This window comes from Simochromis diagramma, unplaced genomic scaffold (assembly GCF_900408965.1).
Source record: "Simochromis diagramma unplaced genomic scaffold, fSimDia1.1 OVJJ01000618.1, whole genome shotgun sequence".
Taxonomy (NCBI): Eukaryota; Metazoa; Chordata; class Actinopteri; order Cichliformes; family Cichlidae; genus Simochromis; species Simochromis diagramma.
Window position 1 is genome coordinate 3,821,501 of NW_024387423.1, and position 26,503 is coordinate 3,848,003.

The window sequence follows — 26,503 nt, forward strand, 5'->3', positions numbered from 1 at the left end:
TACAAAGCAGGCTCACCCTAAAGCATATCCTGCCTGATTATTCTTTTTATCTCTGATAAACACCATAATTTACCAAATAAGCATCATCTTTTATTTAATAAGACCTGAGCCTAGCAATTGCAAACATAAACTAATTAGGAAAGTGTTTACGGAGGTCAAACATCAGGGAAGCCAGAGTTGTTTTTCCCACCTACTTCTATAAAGCCTGACTTGTTTTTCCACTAGAGTCACCTCCTGAGACTTTTCAGTGCTGGCTTTACTATTTAATCTATCATTTGAATACAATCTGTGGTATTAAAGCTAAGATCTTTAGTAAACTGCGCTTACTCACAATTCTGACATAAATAAAACTGCAGTATAGCATGTACTGTACTGCTATACAGTAGCAGAATGCTTTGGTGACCTCAGGAATACTTTTTGTGGATTATGTACATCTTTTGGCATCAGACATCTACCTCTGGCTCACACTGGGGTAGTTTGCAGTCGAGTGTGAAATGGTGGGAAGGAGAGTTAGCACCTCCAAGTCTCGAGCCACGGTTTTCAGCCAGAAAGGGCGTGGAGTTCCCTTTCCAGGTCATAGAGCTGCTCTCCCAAATGGAGAAGTTTATTGGGGTCTCTTTCACAAGTGAGAGGAGAGTGGAGTGGGAGATTGACAGATGGATCGGTGTGGATTGGCAGTGATGCAGATGCTTTACTAATCTGCCGTGGTGAAGACAGAGCTGGGCGTGAAAGTGAAGCTGTCGATTTATCGGTCTATCTATGTTCCCTGACCTCACCTATGGCCACAAGTTCTAGGTAGAGACTGAAAGAATGAGATTAGGGACACAGGCGGTGAAAATGAGCTTCCGCTGAAATAACGTTGTGCTCTCCCTTTAGGACAAGGTAGGGGATTTAATCATTCGGGAGGGGCTCAGTGCAGAACCGCTTCTTTTCCACATCAGGCATCTGAAAAGGGCATCACAGATGAGGTGTTTTCGGCATGTCCTACTAAAAGGAGTCTCTCATACAGTTCTAGGACATACTCCCGGCTGTCTTGGGAACACCTCAATGTCCTCCTGCGCTTGTCACCAGTTAAAGGGCAGAAAATAGGATGGATGGATGAATGGACACCGTGTAATAACTTACCGTGGATTCCAATAAGTTACATTTTATGGTGTGTTTTTATTACTTCTCATTGGTTCACTGATGCTCAGAGTATGCTCTACCACTTTACACACAGTAATTTCCTGTAAACACATAATCCTGTTTGTTCCTGACAGAGTTGAGTCCAAAGCGCTGGCTACAAGTAGCATGCTGTTACAAAAAGCAGCACAACTCCAATCCTGGCATTATTCTCCGCTCTACCAATATTCAATATCGATAAATGCAACATGGAGGATTGTCGGCAATTTAAAGCTAGAACTGGCAGTACATTCAGCAAAGAACGCCAAAGGATTAAGGATGTATCGAAATGTTTCTTGACATTTAAAAATATACATCAAAGAGTAATATCCCAAACCGCCACTGCTCTTTAAAATGTGATAAATACAGCTGCACCTATTTTAAACATTTACCGTATGCATGGCAACATTAGTACAACACAGACACAAAACATCTTCATATGTAGTTCAACAGACTTGTCTTTGTCATGAGAAATGATTTAAATCCAAATCAAACTTTTAAAATCCACAAATAATGTCCCCAGACTAGAGCCTGTTAGAGATGATACATCTGTCAATAGAGCCGCTGAAGACATTTTCAGTTGCATAAACACACTTCAGCGCTTCTCCTTCCTACTCTGTCATATTTGCTCCCTCATGCTCTCGGCCCCTATTCTTTTGCTTTCCCACTCAGAGTGAAAAAGCTATTGCCTCTGGCTGTAAATCGCAGAGGCTACACCAGTTGACACCATGCTAAGGGCATTGCACAACTCCATTCTCATCATGAAAACAACAACAGCCTTTTGCACTGATCAGCCTGTCAGAACACAGTACAACAGAATAGCAGGGAACAGAACTGAGTGCAGCATCAGAGCAGTCACCACAGTGGCAGCTAAGGCTTTAATGAGGTAGTTGTCTCTGTACGTAGCAGCTATAAAAAAAAAAAAAAAAGGTTTATTGCAGTATTGAGACCACAAGGAAGGGAAGTTCTCATTTACACCAGAGCAGTTTTTCACATCTGGATTTTTAATGTTAAGCAGAAAAAATGAAGATTTGCTGATGATACAAAGCTTAAGTTTTCTTCACCTGAAACACTTGTGTAGTAGCCTTTATAGCCTACTCACAGTACACAGACCAACAGAAGCCAGAGTAGTTTCAGTATAGTGGTTTATGTATTCACCTAATCAGCAATATATAGATGGTTCTATAGATCTCTCTGTTCCCCATCAGGAAGGTCATCGAGTGTTAGAAATAAGAAGAAGAAAAAGCTGCCAAATTAATCAGCCCCTTGTGAATAAGGGAGCAGCCAAAAGTAAGCAGCTAATATGTTCACTGCTACACTTTCCAGTGCAGTCACACGAACTCAATTCAGCAGAAGAATCAAAAAAATTCTTAGGACTTTATTTAATTACATTTTTACCGCTATAACATTAGAGAAGAAAAACAAAAATAAGAACCTGAAGACATTACAACTTAAACTCAAATGGACCTTTAAAGAACTAGGTATTAGGTATTAGGTATATCCTGTCAGTAGTAGGTTGGATTCCTTTTATTTTTTTATTTAGAATTGCCTGAATTCTTCATTGCATCCAACAAGGCGCTGAAAACATTCCTCTGAGATTTTGGTCGCATTGGCACGACATCATCAGATGGTAACCGTACACCTGTTGGCTGCACATCCACGATAGGAATGTAAAATGTTCCACCACATTGCAAAGATGCTCCAGATAGGCCACTTGGAAACATTTTAGAACTCTTTGTCTTGTTCAAGAAGCCAGTCTGAGATTATCTGAGCATTGTGACATGGTGTGTTACACTGCTGGAGGTATCCATCAGATGATGGGCACACTGTGGTCATAAAGAGGTGGACATGGTGAGCAGCGATATCCAGGTAGGCTGTGGTTTTTGCTCCAAGGCTACCAAGGGACCCAAAGTGAGCCAAGAAAATATTTTCAAACAACTCACACAGTGGATCAATGCCTGTTGGTTGATCATTCATGCATCACAGCAGAAATCAAGACCCCTCAGCCCCTCAGATCAGACAATGTTTTTATAATTATCCGTTTTCCAATTTTGGAGAACCTGTGCAACGGTAACCTCAATTCATAGGTTACTTCGGCTGGTGTGGTCATCTGCTGCTGAAGCTAATCTGTATCTACGTTTGATGTGTTGTGTAAAAAACCATGCCATGTTCAAAGTCACTTAAAATCACTTTTCTTCCTCATTCTGAGGCTCAATATGAACTTCAGCAGGTCATCTTCACCATGCCTAAATGTGCTAACTTACTTCTATCTGATTGGCTAATTAGTTATTTGTATTAACAAGAAGTTGAACAGGTGTACCTAATAAAGTGACTGGTGAGACAGGTTTATTTTTTGAAACCAGTCAGCGCCTTGTGAAGTTGGATCACGTCTTCTCTCTGGCTGAACAAATTAATGATTAAATTTCAGATCACACTATTTTCTTTATTTAAAGAGTAAATGTTTTTGACTTCATATCAAATCTGTGATTTTACGAGGCACGTGTGCAGTATGCTCTCTCAGATACCCACTTTATTCCCTCCTGTTCTTGCAGGTTTTCCACCGATTTAATAGATTTATAGTTTCTTTCGTTTATAAGCCATTTTATGGCTCTACCTCAGTGTGCAGTACACTGCCCCAAAGTTAACATTTATAAACACATTAAACCAAACCACAGCAGCACCGGGGTCTAGCAGAACCTTCTCATCTTAGAATACTTTCAGGAACTGAGAAAAGGGGATTAGTTACCCAAAACGTTTGATCTAATATATGTATTACATAAAATACCTCCCAATCCATTTACTCTATTAAAAAAAAATACTGTCTAGCATTAAATAGACCTATGAGCCAAGAACCTTCACAGCCAAGGTGACCAGTCACAGATGACTATATCAAACCTAGTTTCAAAACACTTGAGGTTCATTTCATTTTCTTACACAAGCTTATAAGCGGAAACATTAATCTGTGATGTCAATGGCATACCTTTTTTAATCTGTTCTATAAATACATATTTGCTAATCATCTCACACCTTTTTATACAAGTCAGTGTGAGGTGAAGGACTTGACTTTTAACATATTATAACATAGTCTGGACTGATTCTGGACTGAACACAGATATGGATATTAACTTTCTAAAATGTTCAGTTTGATTTCCCACTTAGTCTTTGCCATTTCAGTCTAATACTGCACATGTTTGCAAGACATCCTGATGGCATAGAGTCATGTGAAAGTTTTCACAGTGAAAAAAATAAATACACCCCATGAATCAGTAGTTTGTACCATGTTACTTCAGTCCATTTGAGGTTGATTGGCATTTGTTTATTTATTTGCATTTGTTTACAGCTCTAAGCTTTGCAACACCTTAATTCTTTTCTTTTTCAGCCATTGTTATAGATTTGGTGTTGTGTTAGGGATCATTGTCCTTTTGCATGACCCAGTTTCAGGCAAGCTTCAGGTGTCAGTCAGGCAACCTCACATTTGACTTCAGAATACTTTGATATACAGAGGAGCTCACGCTCAACTCAATGACTGCAAGATGTCCAGGTGCTGTGGCCGCCATCATCACGACTCCACCATCTTGATGACAGTTGCTATGAAGTGTTTGCTCTAGAATGGTGTGTTTCTGTTTCGCCAAACATGGTGCTGTGCACTATGGCCAAACATCTACAGAAGTCTTGTAGTTTGCTCAGATGCAACTTTGCAAACCGAAGCTGTGCTGCCATGTTCTTTTTAGTGAGAAGCGGCTTTCTGCTGGCAACCCTTTGAAACAGGCCATACTTGTTCAGCAAACTGAGAACTAACCAACTATGGCAAAAAAAAGAAAGAAATGAAAAAATCATGATCACAATCACTTTGTTAATGATAATATGATGGGTAATGGATTTTGGAATAACGTAACTGTTAAACTTTTTTGTCTGTGAAAATATCTTCACAGTGGACCTTCTTAAATTTGAAAAATATTCATGTGGATTGATCTAAACCTGCCACAGTGAGTCTGAGTTTAGATGGGGGCAAAAGCCACAGCTGTACAGGAAAGGAATGTGTTGTATTTACAACAAAACAAATGTACGACTGCAAAACAGAACGCAGAAGAAACAGGAATTTTATCTTCATTATAATTATTCTTGTTTGTATAATGTTAGGAAGGCAAAACTGTAATTGAAAAATAATTACCTATTAATTACCTAAAGAAAAGCGCTGTCAGATACAGGCGAGAGTCAGATGCACTGTGCATACATTTCCTTAGAAGAGGCTTTAAAACTATGAAAGCTAAACAGCAAAATTATGTTAGAATGAGGCCCTGAAATTGATTTGAACGTCTCACAGGCAGTCAGTGCTGACCCACATGGAATAACTTAAGCAAAACAGTGAGCTGTGGATGCAAATAAGGGCAGACTGATGGTGACACACGAGCGCTCGCTTCCAGTCATACAGTCACTGATCTTTCAAGACAGCCTCCTTCTGTATTACCTGAAAATATGGCAACAACTTCAACAAACCAACTGTAACACTGTTCTCCAAGATTTGTAGCAGAAATTAAACGTCTATATGGCTACAGTTAAGCATATTGTATATCCTATGACCTCATGTTTAATCTGTCACTTTACAAACTTGGAAAGTTTATGGATAGCTGCTTCAGCTAAGGAAGCGTTTAAAGCAAAAGCTACTTTTTATTTGTGATTGTAAGCGTGAAAATTATGACACAAGCCATCAGGTATCTTAGTTATAGTTATTGGCGCAATAGCAGAAAACATGGCCTGGGGCACAGGATGGGTGTTGGAGCTCGAAGTGTCCTGGAATTCAATGCAGCACAATAAAGTAACCACATTTAAGGCAAGACATGAGACAACACAACTTAACTGAGATCATAAGCTGGAGTTTTATATCCTTTATAGATTCTACGGGTGTGTTTGTGTTTTATATGTAAGCTAATATTGCAGACACAAACACACTGAATTCCCTTTTTTCTATAGGCGTAGGGACAATCTGATTTTCAGCTATAAAGGCAATATGAAAAACTGTTCAGCTACTTACAGTCCTCTGAACAAGAAAAAAGGGACATTTGATAACTGTGGGCAGTTGTTGTACAAAACAAGAAATCTGATGTTTAACTCTTTGCGGTGCAAGTATAACCAAATGTGGCTAAACAAAGAAGACTACAAGCTTGGACTCCAATATGCTTTTTAAACCACCTTAAAAAGCTGTCTGTATGAATAAAGACTTAGATACAGTTTTAACTTAGGAAAAGCTGGTTAGGATTTAAAAAAGAAAAGAAAAGTCAGGGTTACATGTGATCATCTCGCTAAGAGTTAAACCTACTCCTGTTTAGCTTTTGGCTTTCATTGACATAGGTGCCAGTTCCTCTAAACTATGAGAGCAACGTTTAGGAACTATAATCACAGCAGTTTTTGTTATAACCGAACGTCAAGCTGAGGGGGTTTCAGAGTTGTTCCCAAGAAAAGTTTAAATACGCTTAGTGCAGACAGGACAGCGCACAGTCACGCTATGATTCATAAGTTACGTCGAGTCAGCAAAATAAGAAAAAGATTTTTTAATTTAGGCTTAAAGCTACAAACAAGCAGATCTCTGCCACTTAATCTAAAAAAAATGAGAAGGAACCAACCAGGTTTAACAAATAAAACACAATGGGCCGACACCTTATCAGTCCCCTAATCTTGTTTGTTTGTGTTCCACTCTTTACCTGTCTGTGAGGTTTTTCACATGCAACTGCTTGCACAGCAGTGCACAGAACAAATTCCTTTCCAGCTTTCTGCCTGCCAGACCCTCTCTACCTGCCTCGCACAGAGCACACACCGGTCCAATCAACGGCAAGAAGATTCACAAAGCCATCAGTATAACCGCACACATACATACCTCCATTGGTGCAACCCAGGAAATCCCAGAACTGCATGTTGGCAGTCAGTACGCAGAGGCCCGGTCCACCGCTAAATCATGAATGTCCGTGCGTTCCTCTCCTCTCTCTCTGCACTTCCTAGTTGTACTGTATGCTGTCACTTATAGGAGAGTGAAAACACCCGCCCACTGAATGTTTAGGACTGACACACCTGGGGGGCTGAGTTTCATTTCCAAACTGTTGCCTCCTCCTTCTAAATGCTTGATTCTCATTCTTTCCCCAACTAACTCTCCCATCATATCCCACCATTCTGCCTGTCGAATTTGTGAGACCCACCATCACTAAAGAAAGGGATAAGGGAAAAAAATCAATCCAATATCCGAATTGTTGTTTCCCCATTCATGCATCTTCATCTCAGTGGAAGTAACAAGAGAAAAGGTGAGGAGACCAAGCAGCAGACACGGAAACAAAGCCATTCCTTTCCCTTTCAAGCATCACTTCTACAAATAAAAACTCATGCACGATCATCACGTGTGCACAATTTTTCAGAATAATGAAAAATGTGCTTGATATGCAGTCAAAAACAGAGAAGTGAAAAAAAACATCAACTGCTGCACTGGTGGGATGTGCACTCGAGCAAACATTAATGAGTGCTTTAATAGTATCTACACAGAAAGGCATCCGCTGGAAGGGAAATTGTACCAGAAACTGACATTTCTAGATAATTTACTAAGAAAAAAAAAGTGGTCATATCCCTTTTTCAGGAGAGAAGTATATTCCATGTCAAGCATGGTTATTTTGTCCATGATCAGATCATAATATCTGCGAACACACTTTGTTTTCCTGACCCAGTGGTTTTTGCTGCTAGAGGATGTTTGCAGGGATGTGATCTGGGGTAACAGCCACATAAAGGCAGGAAACAAGACGGCAAAGCATCAGGAAAACAGACATCTGTAGGAGACAAATCAGGGCAGCTTGGATTAAAAAAACCCTGAAATCAAAAAAAGCAAATAATTGACAAACCTTCAACCACAGAGCTGCTGGGCACCAAGCTGTGAACCAGGTTTAATTCTGTCAGGTTTACCATTATGCATAGATTTCTGTTTAATCCCATCAAGCACACTCACGAATGATTTGTGGCCCTAAAAAACACACAAAAAAACCCACAGGATCTGCTCAAATATTAATCCATTTCAATCGGCCTAGTTCAGTGATCAGTGTGCAATATTGAGGTTGACAAGGCAGCAAACAGCCCCCAAAACACTTGAGACATTCAGGTTTAAGTAAAGGCTGTCTCCCCCTTTTGTCTCCAAACCATTGCCTGCAAAAGATAAGTCTCAGTGTGAGCCACTCACTGCTCAACAAAACACAGCTGTTTTGCAAAGGCGTTGTTACTCCGCATGACAGAAATCCTGCCTGGTTTGGACCTTTGCACCCACCGGAGAAACACAGAGGGGTGGTTTCGGCCACTGCACCACTGTCTGTCTGTTAGGAATACAAATTACTCCGCCGTGTATAAAACGACTTGTAATTCACATCAGCTAATTCACTCTAAACCCTCATGCCAGCTCCTAAAAACACACCCACACCTAAGTGCATTGTCGTTAACCCCCATTGTCTGTGTGTGTGTGTATGTTACCCCCTTTAATGCTAAGCTAGCTAAGCTAACCCAGGGCTATTCCCACTCAGTTCGCCCCCAAGAGGGATCAATACTCACCCGCTTCAGCCCTGGAGCCCGACCGCACCTACTTTCCGTAACCGGACACCTTATCCAGCCAGCGCGTCTGAATTTTATTAGCACATCCACTGATAATAGGAACCGGCTAGATGGATGTCTCTGTGCTCCAGGTCCCTCTCCCCCGTCTGTTTTTGTCCACAACAGCGCCGTGCCCGGTAGTCGGTGTCCACTGACGCTAGCTGTTAGCACTGCTGCTGCCTCTGCTGCTGCTGCTGCTGGAGGAGCCTGATCCTTTACAACATGGCTGCAGCTGGCAGGGCTCATTGACAGGAGGAGAGGGGCCCTACGTGTCCACGCCTGCATCAAGGGACCCCAAATCTTTCTGCATATGAGATCCAGATTTTGGAGTACTACACTATCCCCCTATTTATTTTGTCACATGAAGAAAAATGGCAGAGGAGAGTAAAACCGCCTTATATTGTACACTAATCTTGGGGTCTTAAAAATCCACACATTTAACATACTATGGTGGTATTTTATTGTTTTACGTATTTATGACCAGTTAAAAAGGACGTTCTGTAGTGCCGTAGAGGGAAATCTATTTAGAGCCCATATTTTTGCCATATTAAGGAGAAAACACATTATGTTCTGAGGTTTTGATTCTTTCTTGCAGTTGGTTCTAGTTAATAGGACATCCAAACAATAGCACTTCATGAAATTACTGTATATATGGTTGCTGACAGGCTCTATTTTAGACATAAACATTAGAAATCAAACACTGAGTCCTCGCTAAATCTGGCTAAAGTATGTGCACACACTGAAGTACACTTTTATTTGATTTTAAGATTTAAGAGGTGCATGTGTCTGTGTGTGTGTCGGGAGGGACTGTCAGAGCAGGATGAAGTAAAGCTGTCATTGCCACTATCAAACTGCAACACCGTTTGTCTGTAACCGTGCGTCTTTGCTTCTTCACTGAATAAAAAGATGTACAGTGAGTTTCACAAATGTATGTCAGTGCTGATGAAAGCTTTAAGTGTTTTGTATTTTCATAGTGGAACACACTACACGGAGGAACAGTAAAATAAAGGACACAGCGAACCTACAGCTGTGCTAGAGCTCATGTTTAAATTAAATCTTAAGAGATTTATGTCATACATTATTCATCATTGCTTTATGATGTAAGGCAAACAAAAGAGGTCTTGAAATAAAGATCCCCCCCCCACCCACACACACACACACACACACACAATTATTGACTTTGATGCTGGCTGCTTTGTTTTGCTCTAACTGTGTATCTCCACTGTCTCGCAGCCAAAGCCCAAAACAATCCATCTACTCACACACCTCCCCCCTCCTCACACATACAGTCCCACCTACACATCTACTACATTCATGCATGCAGCCAGCTTATGCCCATGCAAACACACATTCATGCAGACACATTCTGAATACAGAGATTATTTTTATCCACGCACACGTGTGATGCAAATTATGATGCAAGAGACGGTGACACTTGGATTAACTCACAATGCCGTGATTACATGGCAGCGCAGCCCACGTATGCACGTCACACACCTTGGCATCTACTGGGACAAAAACATTGTGCTTAATCTAAAAGGAATCGTAAGAAGGTTAAGGCTTTGTATAACACATGCATTTCTGCTGTGTTGTTGACTGGTAGAAAGTCAAATCACAGTTTAATTGACTGGTTTCAGAAAAAAAAAACCCTGCTGCAGTGGCCAAATAAATGCATTTATATTGTATAAAATATTTGGCTTGTAAAATAATGACTGGCAGTTGTTTGAATAGAAATACATATCATTACAATTTGTTACCAGATTTAAAAGGGTTATTTAAAAAGAATCACATTTAAAACTGTGTCCAATTCTTTCCAGCTTCCCCTCTTATTCACTTTAGCTCTGCTATTTTTCCTTGGCACATAATTTCTTGTGTAAAGAATAAAAAATACCCCCCCCCCCCCCAACAAAAACAAAACAACAAAACAAAACAAAGAAAACAAAAACCCAGCTATAACACTGAGATTGAAGAGTAATGTTAAAACCCAAGTATGTGATGAAGGATGACTCTATGTGACTGATTTCAATGCAGCTCTTTTAGACAGTACAGTCTGTTAGGATTATGTGTGGCTGCATAAACCTGAGTGGTGCCTGACTGCAGATGATATCAGAGTAAAAGAGGAGGTACAGGCTTCCATCTAGTGGTACATTTGAAGAAGTGCTATATAAATTATCATGAGTTTTTAGGATTTATTACAACCTTATAAATATCTTGTTATTTAGGCAACAAGCTGAATCACAGAAAAGACACATTTGGCATCAAAGGCATTCTTTTTTGTAACACATGCAATTTAAAATCCCCCCCCCCCAGTGTCTTTTTGTACTTAAATAGAGCAGTTTAGGTACCTAGAATTGCACATAGACAGTATTATCAGATTCTTGGTGAGGGATTTAAAAAGTACAAAATAAACCTTGTCAAAGTACTTGTCAAAACTCGCCGTGTAACTCGAGCTCAGACTGGATGTTTGTGACTCAGTTGTGTTATCACAAAAGTCACTAGGCTCACTTCTTTCTGTTTCCACACTCTCAGCTTTTTGCAGGCACAAACTTGTGACGTTCAGATTCAACCACCATGATTAATCAGATTTCAAGCTGCATTTTTTTTAGTAGTAGTCAAAGAGCAGTAAATAGAATTATAGTAACAGTTACCCTGAAATGCAACTGATGCTGTGAACAGTGATTCTTTACATAAATGGTCGACAGAGTGCAATATTTTATCAGTAATTGTATTGATTGTTGGTATCTGGCTGTACTTATTTCTGTTTTTGTATTTAGGGATTTCAATGTAATATTTTATAGTGTGCTTAGAGAAATAATTATTCACTGACACCACAACAAATGTTTAAATTGTGCTTTAATATTATAAATATAAAGTGCTAAACAAATATAAAGTGCTTTAATATTTGAACTTAATGTAAAACTTCTCACTAAAGCGTAAGCATTTTGTGAACTACAGTGAATATTCATGGTATTTTCCAATAGTTAATAATACACTGCTGTCATAGCTGCATATAATCAACATACATCCTGGTAATAAACATGCAACTGTTGCACCAGCTAATCCATATTTCTACATCTTTATTATCTCTATAGTGAATACACTTCAAGTTTTAGTGAATACATTCAGATTGTATGAACCTCTCATGCACTGTATTTGATAATAAATATCAGTAAATAAGGAACTCTTATCCAAACCAAGGACGCCTGCAGCAGAAATTGTGGTAAAAGGTCAGTGTCAGAGGGAACACTCATGAACAGAGACATGAATAGAGACATGAATAGAGACAGAGTGAAATGGATGAAGGTAAAGAAAGAGAAATTGAAGGACAAAGAGACAGAGACATGTAATAATAGTTCAGTGCAGTATACAGAGAAAGAGGCTTAGGAAATGAAAATGAAGTATGAGTGACTAGGAAGAGAGTAGAGTAGTGAAGGTTTAAGAACATACAGAGTGGAAATTTGAGAGAGAATGGGGGGATGGAGAAAGTCACACGGAAGCATATCCTGTGGCCTTTCAGGCAGAGATAGTGCAAATGAAAGGGCATAATTGGAAGATGATGGCCAGAGATGGGAAAGTTAAGAAGACTGTGAGATACACCTGGGTAGTTATGATGAGGTAAAAGTGCATGAGGCTTAGAAGTGCCTGTGCTCTAGCATGCCACTTCGGTGGTCTTTGAGACACTCTGGTTCACACTGGAAATACTATCCATGGAAACATCGGTGTGAGAGCGTACACGCTTCTCGTCGTTGCTGTGTGAACTTATTTGGCTACGTTGCAGCTCGTTGGTATGTGCTCGGCTTCGTGGGCCATCCAAGGACATAAGACTTGAACTGGACGTTGTCCGTGAGCGAAGTCTGGTCATGCTGGCACTGGACACTGTAGAGGAAGAAGAGCAGAGTCCTTTTATTATACTGTTTGAGCCTTTCAGTGAGCAGTAGTCTCATCCCCCCCCACACACACATTCAGAGGTGGTTCTTGTTAATAAAGTGAGATTTCAGGAAAGTTATATGAAATAATTTTTTGCTCATTGCTATTTCAGAACATTGCCTTGACCTATATAAAATCCAGCTAGTAAATTAGTGACTTAATGAAATAAAGACCATCACGAACAAGGAATTGAGATATTGAATTAAATGCTGTCATCATTAATGGTTGGCGGTTCATTATCACTTACAATATCCCATGCCCTGGATGAAATATTTGAAGGCTTCAATCACTTTGGCTGGCTGTGGAGAGAGAGATCATAACTATTAGGAGAGAACTTGCATTATTCTCAAAGCAGCCAGTAAAATATGTTTTCACACCTGATCCACTTGAGGAAGCCCTCCACAGTCCGACATCTAGAGGAGGACGAATGAGAAAGAAATATGCATGATTCACTCTAAGGTTATGAACTTATCAGCACCACAGTTTTAAATAAAATACATCAGATATTGCACGTGTGTTTATTTTTGAGTCAACCAGTTCTCCAGTTACCTTAAGCAGTGTGGTTTTGGTGGGGTTGAGCTTAGAGTTGCAGTCCACCACAGCTTCCACAGCTGGAGAATTATCGCCTACAATGAGCAGAGTGGAGCACCTACACACCAACAGGAAGATGAAACAGTCAGAGAGACTAAACATATGGTTGGGATTGACTTGGCCTGTTGCAAAGATGCAAGCCTGTGATGGGCAAACGACAGAATTAAAAGAGGTGATTTTGTAGAAGGGTCATTAAATAAGTAAAAGATTCTGTATGAAGACAAATGGTTTTACTAACTTGAGAGTCCTGACGTTGATGTTTCCTCCAGGAATGGGTCTTTCCACCTCAAGAGCGTTGCGGTGGTTGTAGGAGCGGAAGAACTGATTGACATTGGCCTGGTTCATTGTTGTTGTGATGCGGTGGCGGTATGTGGCGATGAGGTCGTGATTGGTCAGGATTTCATCCTATAAGTCGGAGACAGATGTTCTGTATTTAGCAGTTGCTGTGTATATATCTTAAATCATCTTCATATTTTAATTTAAATAAATATATTTAATATATATTATGTATTACTTCATCTTATGATGAGCATTTCAGTTTTTCTTCTGAGGCTAACTAAAATTAAACACTGTAGAAAAGGCTTGACAACTTGCCTTTCCAAACAAGTGTGCGATGATAGTGTCTGGTAGAGTCTGGGTCCATCCAGTGAGCTGTAACACAGTTTCACCAGGTGAAGCGACCTTCATTTAGTAATCTTTAATGCATTGACATTAGGGCTGTTTAAGAACAATTGAAAAAGGGAACAATGAAAAAATGTTTCATTGCAGCCGGTGTAAAAATGAATCAAATTTAGGTTGTATCTGACTACATATTGTCTACCTTGGTTGCAAAAGTATCCATTAAGCCTTCAGCACTGGGGTTGATATTGATCAGAACCAATCCATCCACCAAATCAGGGTGATTCAGCTGCATGCACAGATGAAAAGATCTGACTCTGTTAGTCTACATCAGCCACAAAAGAATTTGAAAGTACTCCCAACATCTCCGATTCAAGACATGTCTAACTGTATCTTTGTAACTTGACTCGAAGAGCAAAGATCCGCATAGAGAAGCCCAGAAGATCAACAACAAAAATGGCTTTATGCTTTATTTATTTTTAAAAGATTCAGACTCACAGCAAATCTAGCCAGGATGTATGCTCCCGCTCCCACTCCCAAACCAATTACCCTACGCAACCTGCAAAACACACAGCCAAAGATTAACTGGTCCAGATTTAAATCAGAGGTGAATCCAAGTAAACTCTAAGGATTGTCAGGTCTGTCTTACCCAAAGTGTTTGAGGACAGAAGGCAGTGCTTCAGACAGTTGGTCCATGGTAGGGTAGGTGTTACTGAGGGGTCAAAAGTCAGTTTTCCCATCAGCATTCACGGGATCTCATATCAGATAATTTTACAATCCCATCATTAATTCTTAAAATACACATGTGGTGTGAGAAATGGGTAACAAAGACCATCTACTAACCCAGCAGGCAGAGTTTTGGCTGCCTCATGCTGTCCTGGGGCTTCAACGTGACAAACAGGAAAATGTCTGATGATTTCGTACATGTCCTGATGGTTGAACAGAGTCTCAAAACAGGACTTGTCTGCGGCAAGAAAACACAAAAATGGTACTGTTAAGCAGTAAACATTTTAAATATAAGAAAAAATAAGAAGACAAGTAAACAATTTGTAGACACTTTAGAAAGTGTGAAACAGGCCCTTACATGATAAAGCCAACATGCTGTGGTCCAGATACAAAAACAGATTAGAAATGGAAACATGTTTGGACATCATTGCTCCAGGGATTTCCACCTTCATTTATTTCTGTCCTTTTGGTATTTAGATCTATTCTATTTATTTAGAGGATATAGAGATCACAAAAACTGTATTGCTGGGGTTGAGAGCTGCTACTTACGGTTCAGTCCAACATCATGAAAGGTCAGGATGGCAGGGTGATTTCCCTTTAGTGTCCCGGTCATGATACAATGGACATTCCCATACTGAGTCTCTACATGCTCCTCCTGAAACAAAGATGCATCAAAGAAGAGTCCAAATCTGGAACTAGTATTCTGTATAAGTTACCCACAAATTAAAACATGTTAAATATAGCCAGGATCTCCTCAAAGTGCTTTACTAGTATAGCCTAAAAGCATATGATATCAATATAAAAGTCACTAAATTTGCACTGCAATCGCAGCAGATTTACCCCTAACCTTCTAAAACCCGAGCTCTTGTTTTGGCATGCATGGGATGCAACAGATCTATGTTGAGCAGAATGAGGTATAATTTGCAGAAAAGCAAACAGGGTCTCAAGAAGTTGAAATTTCTCTATGATACTCACAGTGATTTGGGGGTTGAAGACAGAGTCACAGTCATTCTCCTCCAGAACCATGGCTGCTGTTGCAGAGGAACGTCCCTTAAACTCTTTATAATTTTTTTTCTTTTTCCTTGTTAGTATATCTGGATATTTCTGTAGTCAGATACCATGTGAGAGTTGGAGCTCTTTGTGACACACTGTGTGTTTGAGCTGGTTTTTATATCCTCTGACTCTGATCTGTTTTTAAGCCCTGACCGCAACCTGGTGCACACGCGACCGAGTGGACCTTCCTTTTTTAATCTGACCTCAGGCTGCTGTGCTTCCACAGAACCAGCACAGGATTTGCACAAGGAATTATCCCCAACAGTTGCCCTGCAAAATCAAAACTTATCTTATCTTTAAGTGTCATTGCATTGCAATCAGAAATATTGCATGCAAGCAAGTTGATCCTATGATTTTCAATTTTAATTGAGTTATGATTTTTTCTGGGATTTTAGTACACCTCTTTTTAAAACTTTGAATATGTGATTTACTTTTTGTACAATTGTAAGTGAAATGTAATAAAACAACTCTTAAATCTGACCCATAGGCAGCTTGATAGACTGAAATAAATTCATAATAAAGAAAAAATGCTGTGAGGCATCACTGGAATCACAGCACCTTCAGACGTGAGCTAAGCAGGTCAGCTGTTTAATCTCAGTGAGCCATCTGTTTCTCACAGCAAAGCAGTCTGCTCTCCGTCGCTAAGCTTGACCCTTCTGTTAATGCAGAGTGTTATGATTTAATGCCGATAGCTGCTCTAAACTCAGCATGTCATGTAGAACTTGCAAAGACCTGCAGCTAAAATGATCTCCAGTGGCCTATAATTTCAGTCCTCTCGACAAAAACATCCAACAAACATCTTTTACCAAAGCAATCCGTGCTAAGCTTGAAATATTTCGATAGCCTAAAGCCGCTGCAAGAGTTCATCTGAGAACAGTGCCTTTTAATTTAATCTCAGTGGAACTTTAAAGCACTTTATGAGAGATACTTTCAACCTCTCCTATATTCACAAAGAATCACCAGAGGAGAAGCTCCACATGTTCCTGGGATTGAACCAGGGATCTTTTGCTTGTTGGGCAAAAGTCTAAACCAAACATGAGGATAAAATCAGATGTGATCCTTCGAGAAAAACAGAGAAGACAAATGTGAAATTCTAAATTCCATGAATATGTGCCTCCAATTTTACATATCAAATTTCTGGTTTTACAAAAACAGCAGCAAATTTAAAATCTGCTTAAAAATAAGTCTCCAAGTGAAGCAATGCCATCTTTTCAGGTCTGTTTCAGCAAATATTATTATTCTTAAAAGAAAATATTTACATATCAATGCTGCATGTACTATGAACCGTGTGTTTCTGAAGATGTAGATTAATAATCAATACTTTAAATATGCTATCCTTTTTTCTGTTTGGGTGTTTTGAGTGTTTGGGTGTTTTCTGGCTACCTAATGATTAAGACAAACTCTATCATTAAAAACGTTTTTGATGCTATGCATCAGATATCAGATATTTGTGCTGCAGCGTATTTTCTAACAATCTGAGCAGTTCGTTGAGAAAATGCAGTATCATATCTTGGCTTACAGCTGGTTTTAACAGTACTGTACATGATGTATTTTACTGGTACACATCAATCTTGACTTTCATACTACTATATGGTCCAGATAACAAATAATATTGTATTATATACTACTTCTTTTCTTTCAAGGAAAAAAAACCTTCATTATATTATAATGAACTGAAAATGTGAGGTACACAATGTACACTGAATTTTCTCATGATGGCAAAAAGTCAGAAGTTTCTGGATTAGCTTTAGAAAATCATTTCTGGCTAAAGACGAATTCTTGCATCTTGACTTTACAAACCATGACAAAGTGCATCACATTTGCAAAGTTGATAAAACTCAAATATGCAATTAGAGAACGACAGAGGAACGACATAGGTACCTGGGATACTTCCCAGACAGTAACAGCTGGTTGAATGGAAGTAGAACAGACTGTATCGTGACTGCCTTCTTTAGGAGGTATTACCACCACTGCTTTAACCATACACACAGAGCCAGATGAGAGCTGTGTGCACAGGAGATTTAATCCATTTAGTGGTGAGTGAAGAGTAGAAGGCAGCAGATGGGTCTTACCCAGCTTCACGTCACTGTGAAGTCAAAATATCAAAATGTGAACCCTGGCTAAGCTCTGCCCTGCTAGCCTATTTCTCCACTTGCCACTGGCACAGATACTAGTGCTTATCAAAACAGAGTAAGTGACTGTATAGGAACAACGATAACATGAAATTGTTTAAGCAGTTAACTATTCAAAAGTGGGTTGAAGAAGTAAATGAACATAGCTGGGTGAAACTACTGAAAAATGTAAACTACATTTCTTATTAGATGTACAGTAGTTCACTTTTCTTTGTTAGATATGCAACTTCAAAATCAAAAGATAAAGCAGATTTTACACAGTTTGCAGTGTATCCTGCAAACCAGATCATCATAATCTTTATTCCGTGCTATAAATACTGTCAGATTTCACGACGTTATTCAAAGTTTTCGGGCAATCAGGAGAAACATGCACGGTAGGAGGTGGGGTACATCTCAGATAATGGCACAATGTCCAGCTGACTGAGTGAGCAGGCGAATGGCTGTATGTGACTGTAGCCACCGGTGCTGTTATTGCTACTTGCGATTCAAAAGAATATGTATAAACAAAAAAATATTTAAATAAAATATAATTAAATATTTCTAGCTATTTACAATGTCTGTTCAGTGTTTTACAAATAACGCTTTTGCTGCTGCCAAATACATTAGATTATTAATTAAAATGAAATGTTTTTGCTGACTTGTGATTCTTTTAAAATGTATTAGTTGAATTAGTTACGCAGTTTTAAAACATTATAGATCAGTGTTTTAACTTTACTGGGCATGGAGACAAAAATACAATTTGTGTTTTTAAGCCAACTGTGGAAATCATAAAGTAGTTGTAGATATTGTTGTTTCTTATTTTTGTATATGTCATATGAAACTTGTTTTCATTCACTTTTAATGGAAAAAGGGGGGGGGGAAAGTGCACTAGGGTTGTATCCCAATTCAGGGTCTGCAGCCTTAAAGTACGCAGCCTCAACGATCCTCAAGGGCCGCGTACTCAAAGACCGCTAAGGCCGGAAGTGCGAGGCCTATGAAATGGGACGGTCTAGCCTCCGTTGCGCTGCCCAGGTTGCCTAGCAACCATGATACTAACAGCTGGAAACGTGTCATACAGCTTTGTTTGACAGAAATGAAGGAGAAAATCTTTTGTTCATTTGTTTGTTTGTTTCTACATGAGCTTTGATCATTCTCTGTAGGATTAAGGTCAGCTATTGAACGGCGTATATTTTAAAGTAAAGGCTTTAAAACCAAGTTAGTACAAACGTCACTAATGTCACATAACTTTGCCGACATGTGGCAACAGTAATGTTTTAATGTTCTTCGTTATTAAACATTTGCACATAAATAAGTGACATAATATTCAGTACTTACTTAAAGTTTACTCTTCGGGCGCCCCCCATCCGCCTTTTTTTTCGGCAAAATTATCCACACCCACCGCCGCGCTATGCATTCTGGGATATGTTGGGCCACGAAGTCTACACTGCCACGTCCTTAAAATTCAGGGATATGAAGGACGCATTTCAGGGCCGCATTTCGAGCAGCCTTTGAATTGGGACAGCCTTCGGCGCGCCGCTGTGATGTAATCGGCCTTGAAATGCGTACTTTAAGGCTGCAGATCCTGAATTGGGATACAGCCTAGATCAGCCCTACAATCATCATTTCCCTGCAGAGTCCACTAGATGGAGTGCCATTACAATCTTCTGGATGCTGAGTCGTCAAACGGCATTATGAAGAAGAAGGCCAGCTTCACCTTTCTTTATTTTTCACCTGATAAACCTCTAACACCCCATTCTCAATACCCTGTTATTAGTTTGTGTCGATGCTCTTAGTTCGTCTGTGTGACTTCTACACACTAACTGCCTTTAAATGTATTTTAAACGTTTGGGGAAGAAATTTGAATTTTTATTCGCTTTGATAATCACCTGTGGGCGTGTCTGCTAAAACACAGACGGGAGATGGAAACCGAGTTTATGAAAGGAGAGAAATCTCGGCATACGGTGAAGTAGCTGTTCAGTCATAAGTATCCCCACACTTCCATCTTCACTGCTTCGCCTCAGGGCACCAGTGTCACACGCAGAGACGCTAAATAAGCACATTAACGTCCTATTGCTGATAATTGGTTGTCACGGTAACCGTTAAGTCTGCAGGTGAAAGTCTTGCTGTCCGACTCTCAGCTTTCAAAACACTCTAATTATACACACAGCAGCTGCTGCCGCTTGCCACACGCTCAACTGCGTGTGCGCATGTGTGTTTTTCTTGTTTGACGTGATTGTGAGGGAGCACTCGGTGCGTGGATGTTTACGTGCAAAACCACACATTACCCTTTCCATGCATATATAGACCAGTTGTAAGAGTATATGTGGTAGGATTTCCATGACCAAACTTTTAAAACAAGCAGGAATCCTCTGAAAGATGGATTCAGCGTAATACGAACAAGAAATCATTTATTTAACCCATATTTAGGAAATTCTTTTGTGAAAGCGATTTAAATAGAAATATCAGTTTTGCAGTGTGTATATACTAATGTGTGTAATAAATTCTATACTTATAAAGTAATATAAGTAGGCTGTATCATGAGTTTATTAAAATATAAAGTCTGGCATGGTGTGGCTTTGCGCTATTTCAAAGTCATTAACACACACTTGTTATGTGTGAAATATGGAGACTGATTACAGTTTAAGAGCTACAACTAATGGATGAAAGTACACTTCCTTTTCATATCCAGTTGCTTTTTTTAGCTGCTAACGGAATTGCATACGATTTCACACAGTGGCGGCATGAGTGGTGTGCCTGAGAGACAGATTTACAAACAGCTCCAGAGCAGGGGACCCACTTTGTAATTGTGTATATGAAGATGGTAAATCAGTGTAAGCTTGCCTGCACTCCCACTTCAGGCATTGATTATAAAAGAAGGATTAAGAACTAGACTTAATGGGACAGTCAAATAGTGCAAAAGTGTGTTTATAAAAGATTAAACTCTTAGTAATTTGCAGCTTCGCATGGGCTGATGTATGGATTTAACAGCTGTAAATATACTGCACGAACACGGTGGTATTGTGGTGCAATAACAGATGTCACATTAGTGGTAGTAAGTTTTTAACTTATTCATAAAATAATTTTATAGCTTGCCCCCTCTCCCCCGTTTTTTTATTTATTCATTTATTTCACCAGACACAACAACAACAACAAATACAACAGGGTGAAACCAGAAGCTTCTGAGCCAGATTAGAGCTCCTATGTGGAGGCCACACGAGATTTAAATGGAAACAAGTCATTGCGTAATTCCAAGAATGGCTTACCAGGAAAGATGTAGTGGAGCATTTACTCAAGCTTGTGAGGAATAACTAAGAAAAGCAACAACAACAACAACAACACTTCTTATTTAGGCACAGTCACCACTGTGATCACCACAAAACTGTTTTTCTTTTGACTCAAGCAAACCTTCCAGCAACTACCACCATAACAGCTAGAATTCATATTAAAATTGTAACTAGGTTAAAAATTTTAACAAAGCCCCCATCAGTTCCCTCAGCTAACATATATTTGTATAAAAAATATATAATATATATAATATAAATTAAAAAACTCACTTGCACTAGTGTCTACAGACACCTTCGATGTACACACACACACACACACACACACACACACAACAACCCCATTCAGCTATCTTAGTGAGGACCTTCATTGACATAATGGTTTCCCTAGTCCCTTACCCTAACCCTAACCATTAAAAATGAATGCCTAACTCTAACCCTAAACCTAACCATAACCTAATTGTAACCCTGACACTAAAACCACATTTTGAGCCTCAAAAAGGCCTTCAAACTTGTGAGGACCGGTGAGTGTGTCCTCACAAGTGACTGTTGGTTCTCACAAGTATAGTAGAATGCAGATTTTGGTCCTCACAAAGATAGCTAGACAGGAACACACACACACACACACACACACTTATGAGATATTAAAAGTTGGATATGAGCAAAATAATAAATTATCTCCAGGCATTATATCTGCATAGTGTACCCTCTTGCCCTATGACAGCAGGGGTGGGCTCCACCTTCCCAATGACCCTGAATTTGATAGGAGGTTAAGAAAATGGATGGATGCACACTTATTTATAATTACCTCGATCATGACCATCAGCAGTGCTTCTATTATTAAAGCAAGCCTTGAATACTTCCTTGTTATTTCCTTGTATCTTTGGGAAAGGAATTAGCACTGAAGTCTTAGCAGGTCAGTGCTTTAATGAAACCGGGAGAGCGGCCATGATCACTGCTCACAGTGTCCTTTGGGCTCCTCATAAAGCACAAGACTGTCAGGACTGACCTACTGAGTGTCAGCTCACATTTCCAGAAACCACTACATCAATGTCCATGCCAGCACACTCAGGTTTGTAGGATCAAAACAGATGGTCCCTGCAGAGCTGAATTTCCACAGGGTGATCTGACAGAGGAAGCCTTGAAAGCAGGACTATGTGGTTCTGAGAAACAATTAGAAGTGTCATCTCACAGGCACATTTTACTGTTATCACAAATGAACTGAATTAAAATATGTTTCAGTGGAGAGGGACTGGATCAAGCGATGCTATACATGGTTCATTGACTTTCTAAATTTCACAAATGATTTTAGAGTTATTTTGTATGGAACTGATGACTGTGATGATAATTTGCACTTGATTTTGAAAGAAATGTGTGGATCATAAGGCTCACAAAAAAGTAACAAAAAATATTTACAAAAAGCAAAATATTTACTCCAAAAAGCTTCATAAAGATGTGTCCAGATGTACTCAATGCTCATTATTTTACATTAAACAGGGTAAAAGAGAAAAAGATATAAAATGTGGCGGACAAAGGCGTTATCGTAATTTACTAAGTATGATCTGGAATATTGTTTTCTGTACATTGAAGATTTGGGCAAAGATTTGCCGGATCGCATAATGCTGTATGATTTCTTTGCATTTATAACAAAATCCGCATAAACAAAAAAGCATTTTGAGTATTTTGTCTTATTTGATGCTGAATAATGAATCACTGAATCTGTTACTAAGTTAATTTTGCTGTACACTAAGACTTAATATTTACTATATACTAGAGATGGACCGATCTGATATTACGTATCGGTATCAGTCCGATACTGACGTCAATTACAGGATCGGATATCGGAGAGAAATAAAAATGAAGGAATCCATTAATATCAAAAAAAGCACCTCACCAAACTTGCGAACATGGCATAACTCGGCTCATAACCTTAGCCACGCCGGAGCAGTGGGCTCACGTGTCGAGCAGCTGTGTGTAGTTGGAGCCCTCCTTACCACACCAGCATTCATCTCCCAGAAGTTATCCCCAGCGCGAAGTAAAGCACTTGTGCAGTTTCATTCTCTGAATGTTTGCGTATAAGCATTCCCACGTTACTCTTCAAACCAATATATGGAGCGACTGCCTCTTCGCTCTCCCTCCCTCTCCTGCTGCTACTTCAATCATGAAACTGATTAATGATCAGCTGATCGGCTTTTCTGTCCCCAGTCCGTCTCTCTTCTTTGTTTTTGGCCCACTTTGCACCAGAAAGAGGAAACCAGCGGCTAAACAACAGCAGCACGTTTAAGCTTGATAAGCTGTTGTTAGAATTTATTTAATATTACTTTCTAGACCAGGATCATTTTCTATGCAGCTGACGGCTGGTAACTGTGCAGGGGCGGGTCTAGCAAAGTTTAGCCAGGGGGGCCGATAGGGCATTAACAGGGAAAAGGGGGCACAAAGACATACTTTTCTTTCTTATTCTCATTTAAAATGTCTAGCTTTTATTAAATAATTATCTGAATCTTACACCCAAAGTTTTAATCTTATGCAAAATATATAGAAGTCCATTACTGTATATAGTAACTGTTAAGTCTAATATACCCTAGTAAGCTAAAGTACTTTTTCCTTTGGGAAGGTACCATCTGTGCAGTCTGCAATTCTGTAGAAGAAAGATGTTGAATCTATTTAATTATTCTTGAAAAATAATTTATTTCTGTGCATTTTTTTCACGCTGCATCAAATTAAAGTAGATTACGTCAATTAAGCATCATGAGGTGGAGGGTGGTTCTTTTTTTTTTTTTTTCTGGGAGTTTGCAACCCTATTAGTTAGGTTGCTTACTCTTTAAAATACCAGAATAGGAAGGATGGAGTAGGTTTAAGTTTATTAGATTGATCAGTATTGCTGAACTATGAAATATTTTGGGTGCAGTATATTTTTTACATACAGGTATAACAGAATAGCTTTAGTGTTGTTGTTTATTTAAGCTTGAGTATGAACTTATACAAAATGCAGCAAGATGTTTAAAAAACTGTTTTATTGATTAAAAAACACACTATATCGGATTCATATCGGTATCCTCCAATATCCAAATTTATGATATCGGTATCGGACATAAAAAAGTGGTATCGTGCCATCTCTACTATATACAATAATGAATTTTTATACATTTTACATCAGATAACCACTTTGGATTCGGTTGTATTTATTAAAACCTAGAGATTTTAAATGAGAATAAGAAAGAAAAGTATTTCTTTGTGCCCCCCTTTCCCTGTTAGTGCACTACCTGCCCCCTGGTAAAACTTTCCTATCCGCCCCTGCACAGTTACCAGCTGTCAGCCACGTAGAAAAGGATCCTGGTGTTATTTGTCTCTCAGAAACAGTTCATAACTTCCCTTCCACTCATTCATGTCAACTAAAAGGTAAACCTATTTCTCTATCACCTGTTCAGCTCTGATGATTCAGTAAGGACATCTCCTGGTTTCATCTTCATGTTTCCCTCTCACCAGATATCAGTTTGGATATCTGGTGAGAGGGAAACTGTGTGTTGACTGTGTGTTGACCAGCACCTTTACGGCTGTGGCTCCAGCAAACATCAGCTAATACTAGAAAGTAATATTAAATAAATTCTAACAACAGCTGATCAAGCTTAAACGTGCTGCTGTTGTTTCATCTTTCTGGCGCAAAGTGGGCGATAAACAAACGAGACGGGACTTAGGACAGCAAAGCCAATCAGCTGATCATTGATCAGTTTCATGATTGAAGTAGCAACAGGAGAGGGAGGGGGAGAGATTGAGAGAAGAAGAGGCAGCTATGCAGCGCAAAGACACAGAATAACTCCAGCTTTGTGTCTTTTTTTTGCTGAAGTTCGGGACAAATTGCGTTCCTTTACACCTAAATACAGAACTTTAAAGTTCGACCTCATCGGCTAATTGGTCCAGCCCAGAGTCAATCATGACCAATTGGCCAATCCACCGCCTTTTATTGTTTATATATGCTAAAAATCACCATCGGCCCACCGGGCAAATGCCCTGTATGCCCGATGGCCAGTCCAGCTATGCTGTCTGTATAGTCCAAGGCTACTTACACAGCTGCACACCTCTGATTTAACCTCTTGCACTTTGTATTCTCTCATATCTCCTCTAGGCTATATCTTCAACAAACTTCATTATCTAAAGAAGTCACCTACTTTTACTTTGACTAAAATGAATGAAGGATTTTGTGCGTTTCTGTTTCAGCTGCATTTGAGAATATTAAAAACATATTTGATAGTACCAGTGTTGCTGGGTCAATGTTTTTATAACCTCTTGCTGAATGAAGCTAGGACAGCCACTGATGTTTCTTCATTAGTGACAGTTTTCTTGCGTCCACATTTTGGCAAATCCAACACTGAACCAGTTTCACGAAACTTAGCAAGCAGTTTGCTAACTGTAGCATGGGAGATGGGTGGTCTCTTAGGGTGTCTTGCATTGAAATCTGCTGCAATGACCCGGCTACTGCGTTCACCAGATATCAACACAATTTTGATCCGCTCCTCACGTGTTAACCTCTTCGACATGTCAATGGCTGTGAACAAAGAGAAACCTGTAAATAACTCATGAAAGAATAAAGTTAGGTTGAAACCAAGCACACCATTGTTTTTCTTGTGACATTACCAATAGGTTTGATGTGTCACATGGCCCTCTTCCTATTGAAAAAACAAAAGTTGTATCCAAGATGGCCGACTTCTAAATGGCCACCATGGTCACCACCCATCTTGAGGAGTTTGCCCCCTCACATATACTAATGTGCCACAAACAGGACTTTAATATCACCAACCATTCCCATTTTATTACAGTGTATCCATATAAATGGCCCACCCTGTACTTTTAAAAAGTATGGACCTGTGACTGCCTTGTGACTCTTTGGACTCACATTCTACACCTTGTAAACACAATTATCAATTTTTTCTCTTTTTTTTTTGTGTATTTTTTCTGGGCAAACACAGTGATGTGCTGACTTCACACTGTAGGCTGGCTGCAAGAAAACAATTCTTGGACTATTGTAACCCCAAAGAGAAAGTTAATTCCTACAAATGGGATCCACAGGTTGACTTGGGCAATCTGTCTGGTAGCTTAAAAGATCGTCTATTTTTAGATGGTTCAGGGAGGGGAAGGCGGGGGGGTCGATGAAGGGAGGGAGAACAAGAAAAAGTCCAGACAGATGTGACACTGCAGCAAATATTCATGAGACCACTCGTTTTATTTTATTTTTTTAGGAGCATGATGTGAAAAAACTGTGACCATGGACTTCCCTGGTTGAAACAAGTAATCTTCAGCCACATTGAAAAGTTAGGAGCTGAACTCTCACCCAGTGCCTTCCAGGCGAGTGGGAGAGAAAGGAGTAGAGTGGATGAAGAAGTGGAAGAGCTGGAGGAGGGGGAGTGAGGCTCTTCTCCTGTGGCTCTAAGA

At 39.5% G+C, this 26,503-nt stretch overlaps 2 protein-coding genes and 1 long non-coding RNA gene across 5 annotated transcripts in view; all 3 read right to left on the minus strand.

Moving 5' to 3' along the window:
* LOC120722083 (focal adhesion kinase 1-like) overlaps positions 1 to 9,013 on the minus strand; it is a 62,217-nt gene extending 53,204 nt beyond the window's left edge. Inside the window, exon 1 of one of the 2 annotated variants that reach the window (XM_040012858.1) lies at positions 8,731 to 9,013. Coding sequence is in view for 1 of the 2 variants with exons in the window: in XM_040012856.1 (XP_039868790.1) it covers positions 7,034 to 7,070 (37 nt within the window). In the remaining variant the exon portion in view is untranslated. The other variant, XM_040012856.1, reaches the window with a different exon arrangement.
* LOC120722085 lies at positions 977 to 7,027 on the minus strand. The gene is made up of 2 exons (XR_005693343.1): positions 5,053 to 7,027; positions 977 to 4,935 (listed from the first exon to the last, which is right to left on the minus strand). It is a non-coding gene; the product is annotated as an uncharacterized LOC120722085 (long non-coding RNA).
* A 2,613-nt stretch (positions 9,014 to 11,626) lies between the features above and the next one.
* LOC120722385 (protein NDRG1-like) lies at positions 11,627 to 20,144 on the minus strand. Of its 2 annotated transcripts, none has more exons than XM_040013382.1 (12): positions 19,682 to 20,144; positions 15,181 to 15,286; positions 14,749 to 14,869; positions 14,555 to 14,617; positions 14,404 to 14,464; positions 14,108 to 14,194; positions 13,882 to 13,938; positions 13,526 to 13,692; positions 13,246 to 13,345; positions 13,074 to 13,109; positions 12,944 to 12,995; positions 11,627 to 12,645 (listed from the first exon to the last, which is right to left on the minus strand). In XM_040013382.1, the coding sequence occupies exons 2-12, from the start codon at positions 15,242 to 15,244 to the stop codon at positions 12,419 to 12,421; spliced, it is 1,035 nt and encodes a 344-aa protein (XP_039869316.1). In that variant the 5' UTR covers positions 15,245 to 15,286; positions 19,682 to 20,144; the 3' UTR covers positions 11,627 to 12,418. The 2 variants fall into 2 exon arrangements, with proteins under 2 accessions (XP_039869316.1, XP_039869315.1); XM_040013381.1 differs by lacking the exon at positions 19,682 to 20,144 and adding an exon at positions 15,607 to 18,312.
* Positions 20,145 to 26,503: the final 6,359 nt, after the last annotated feature.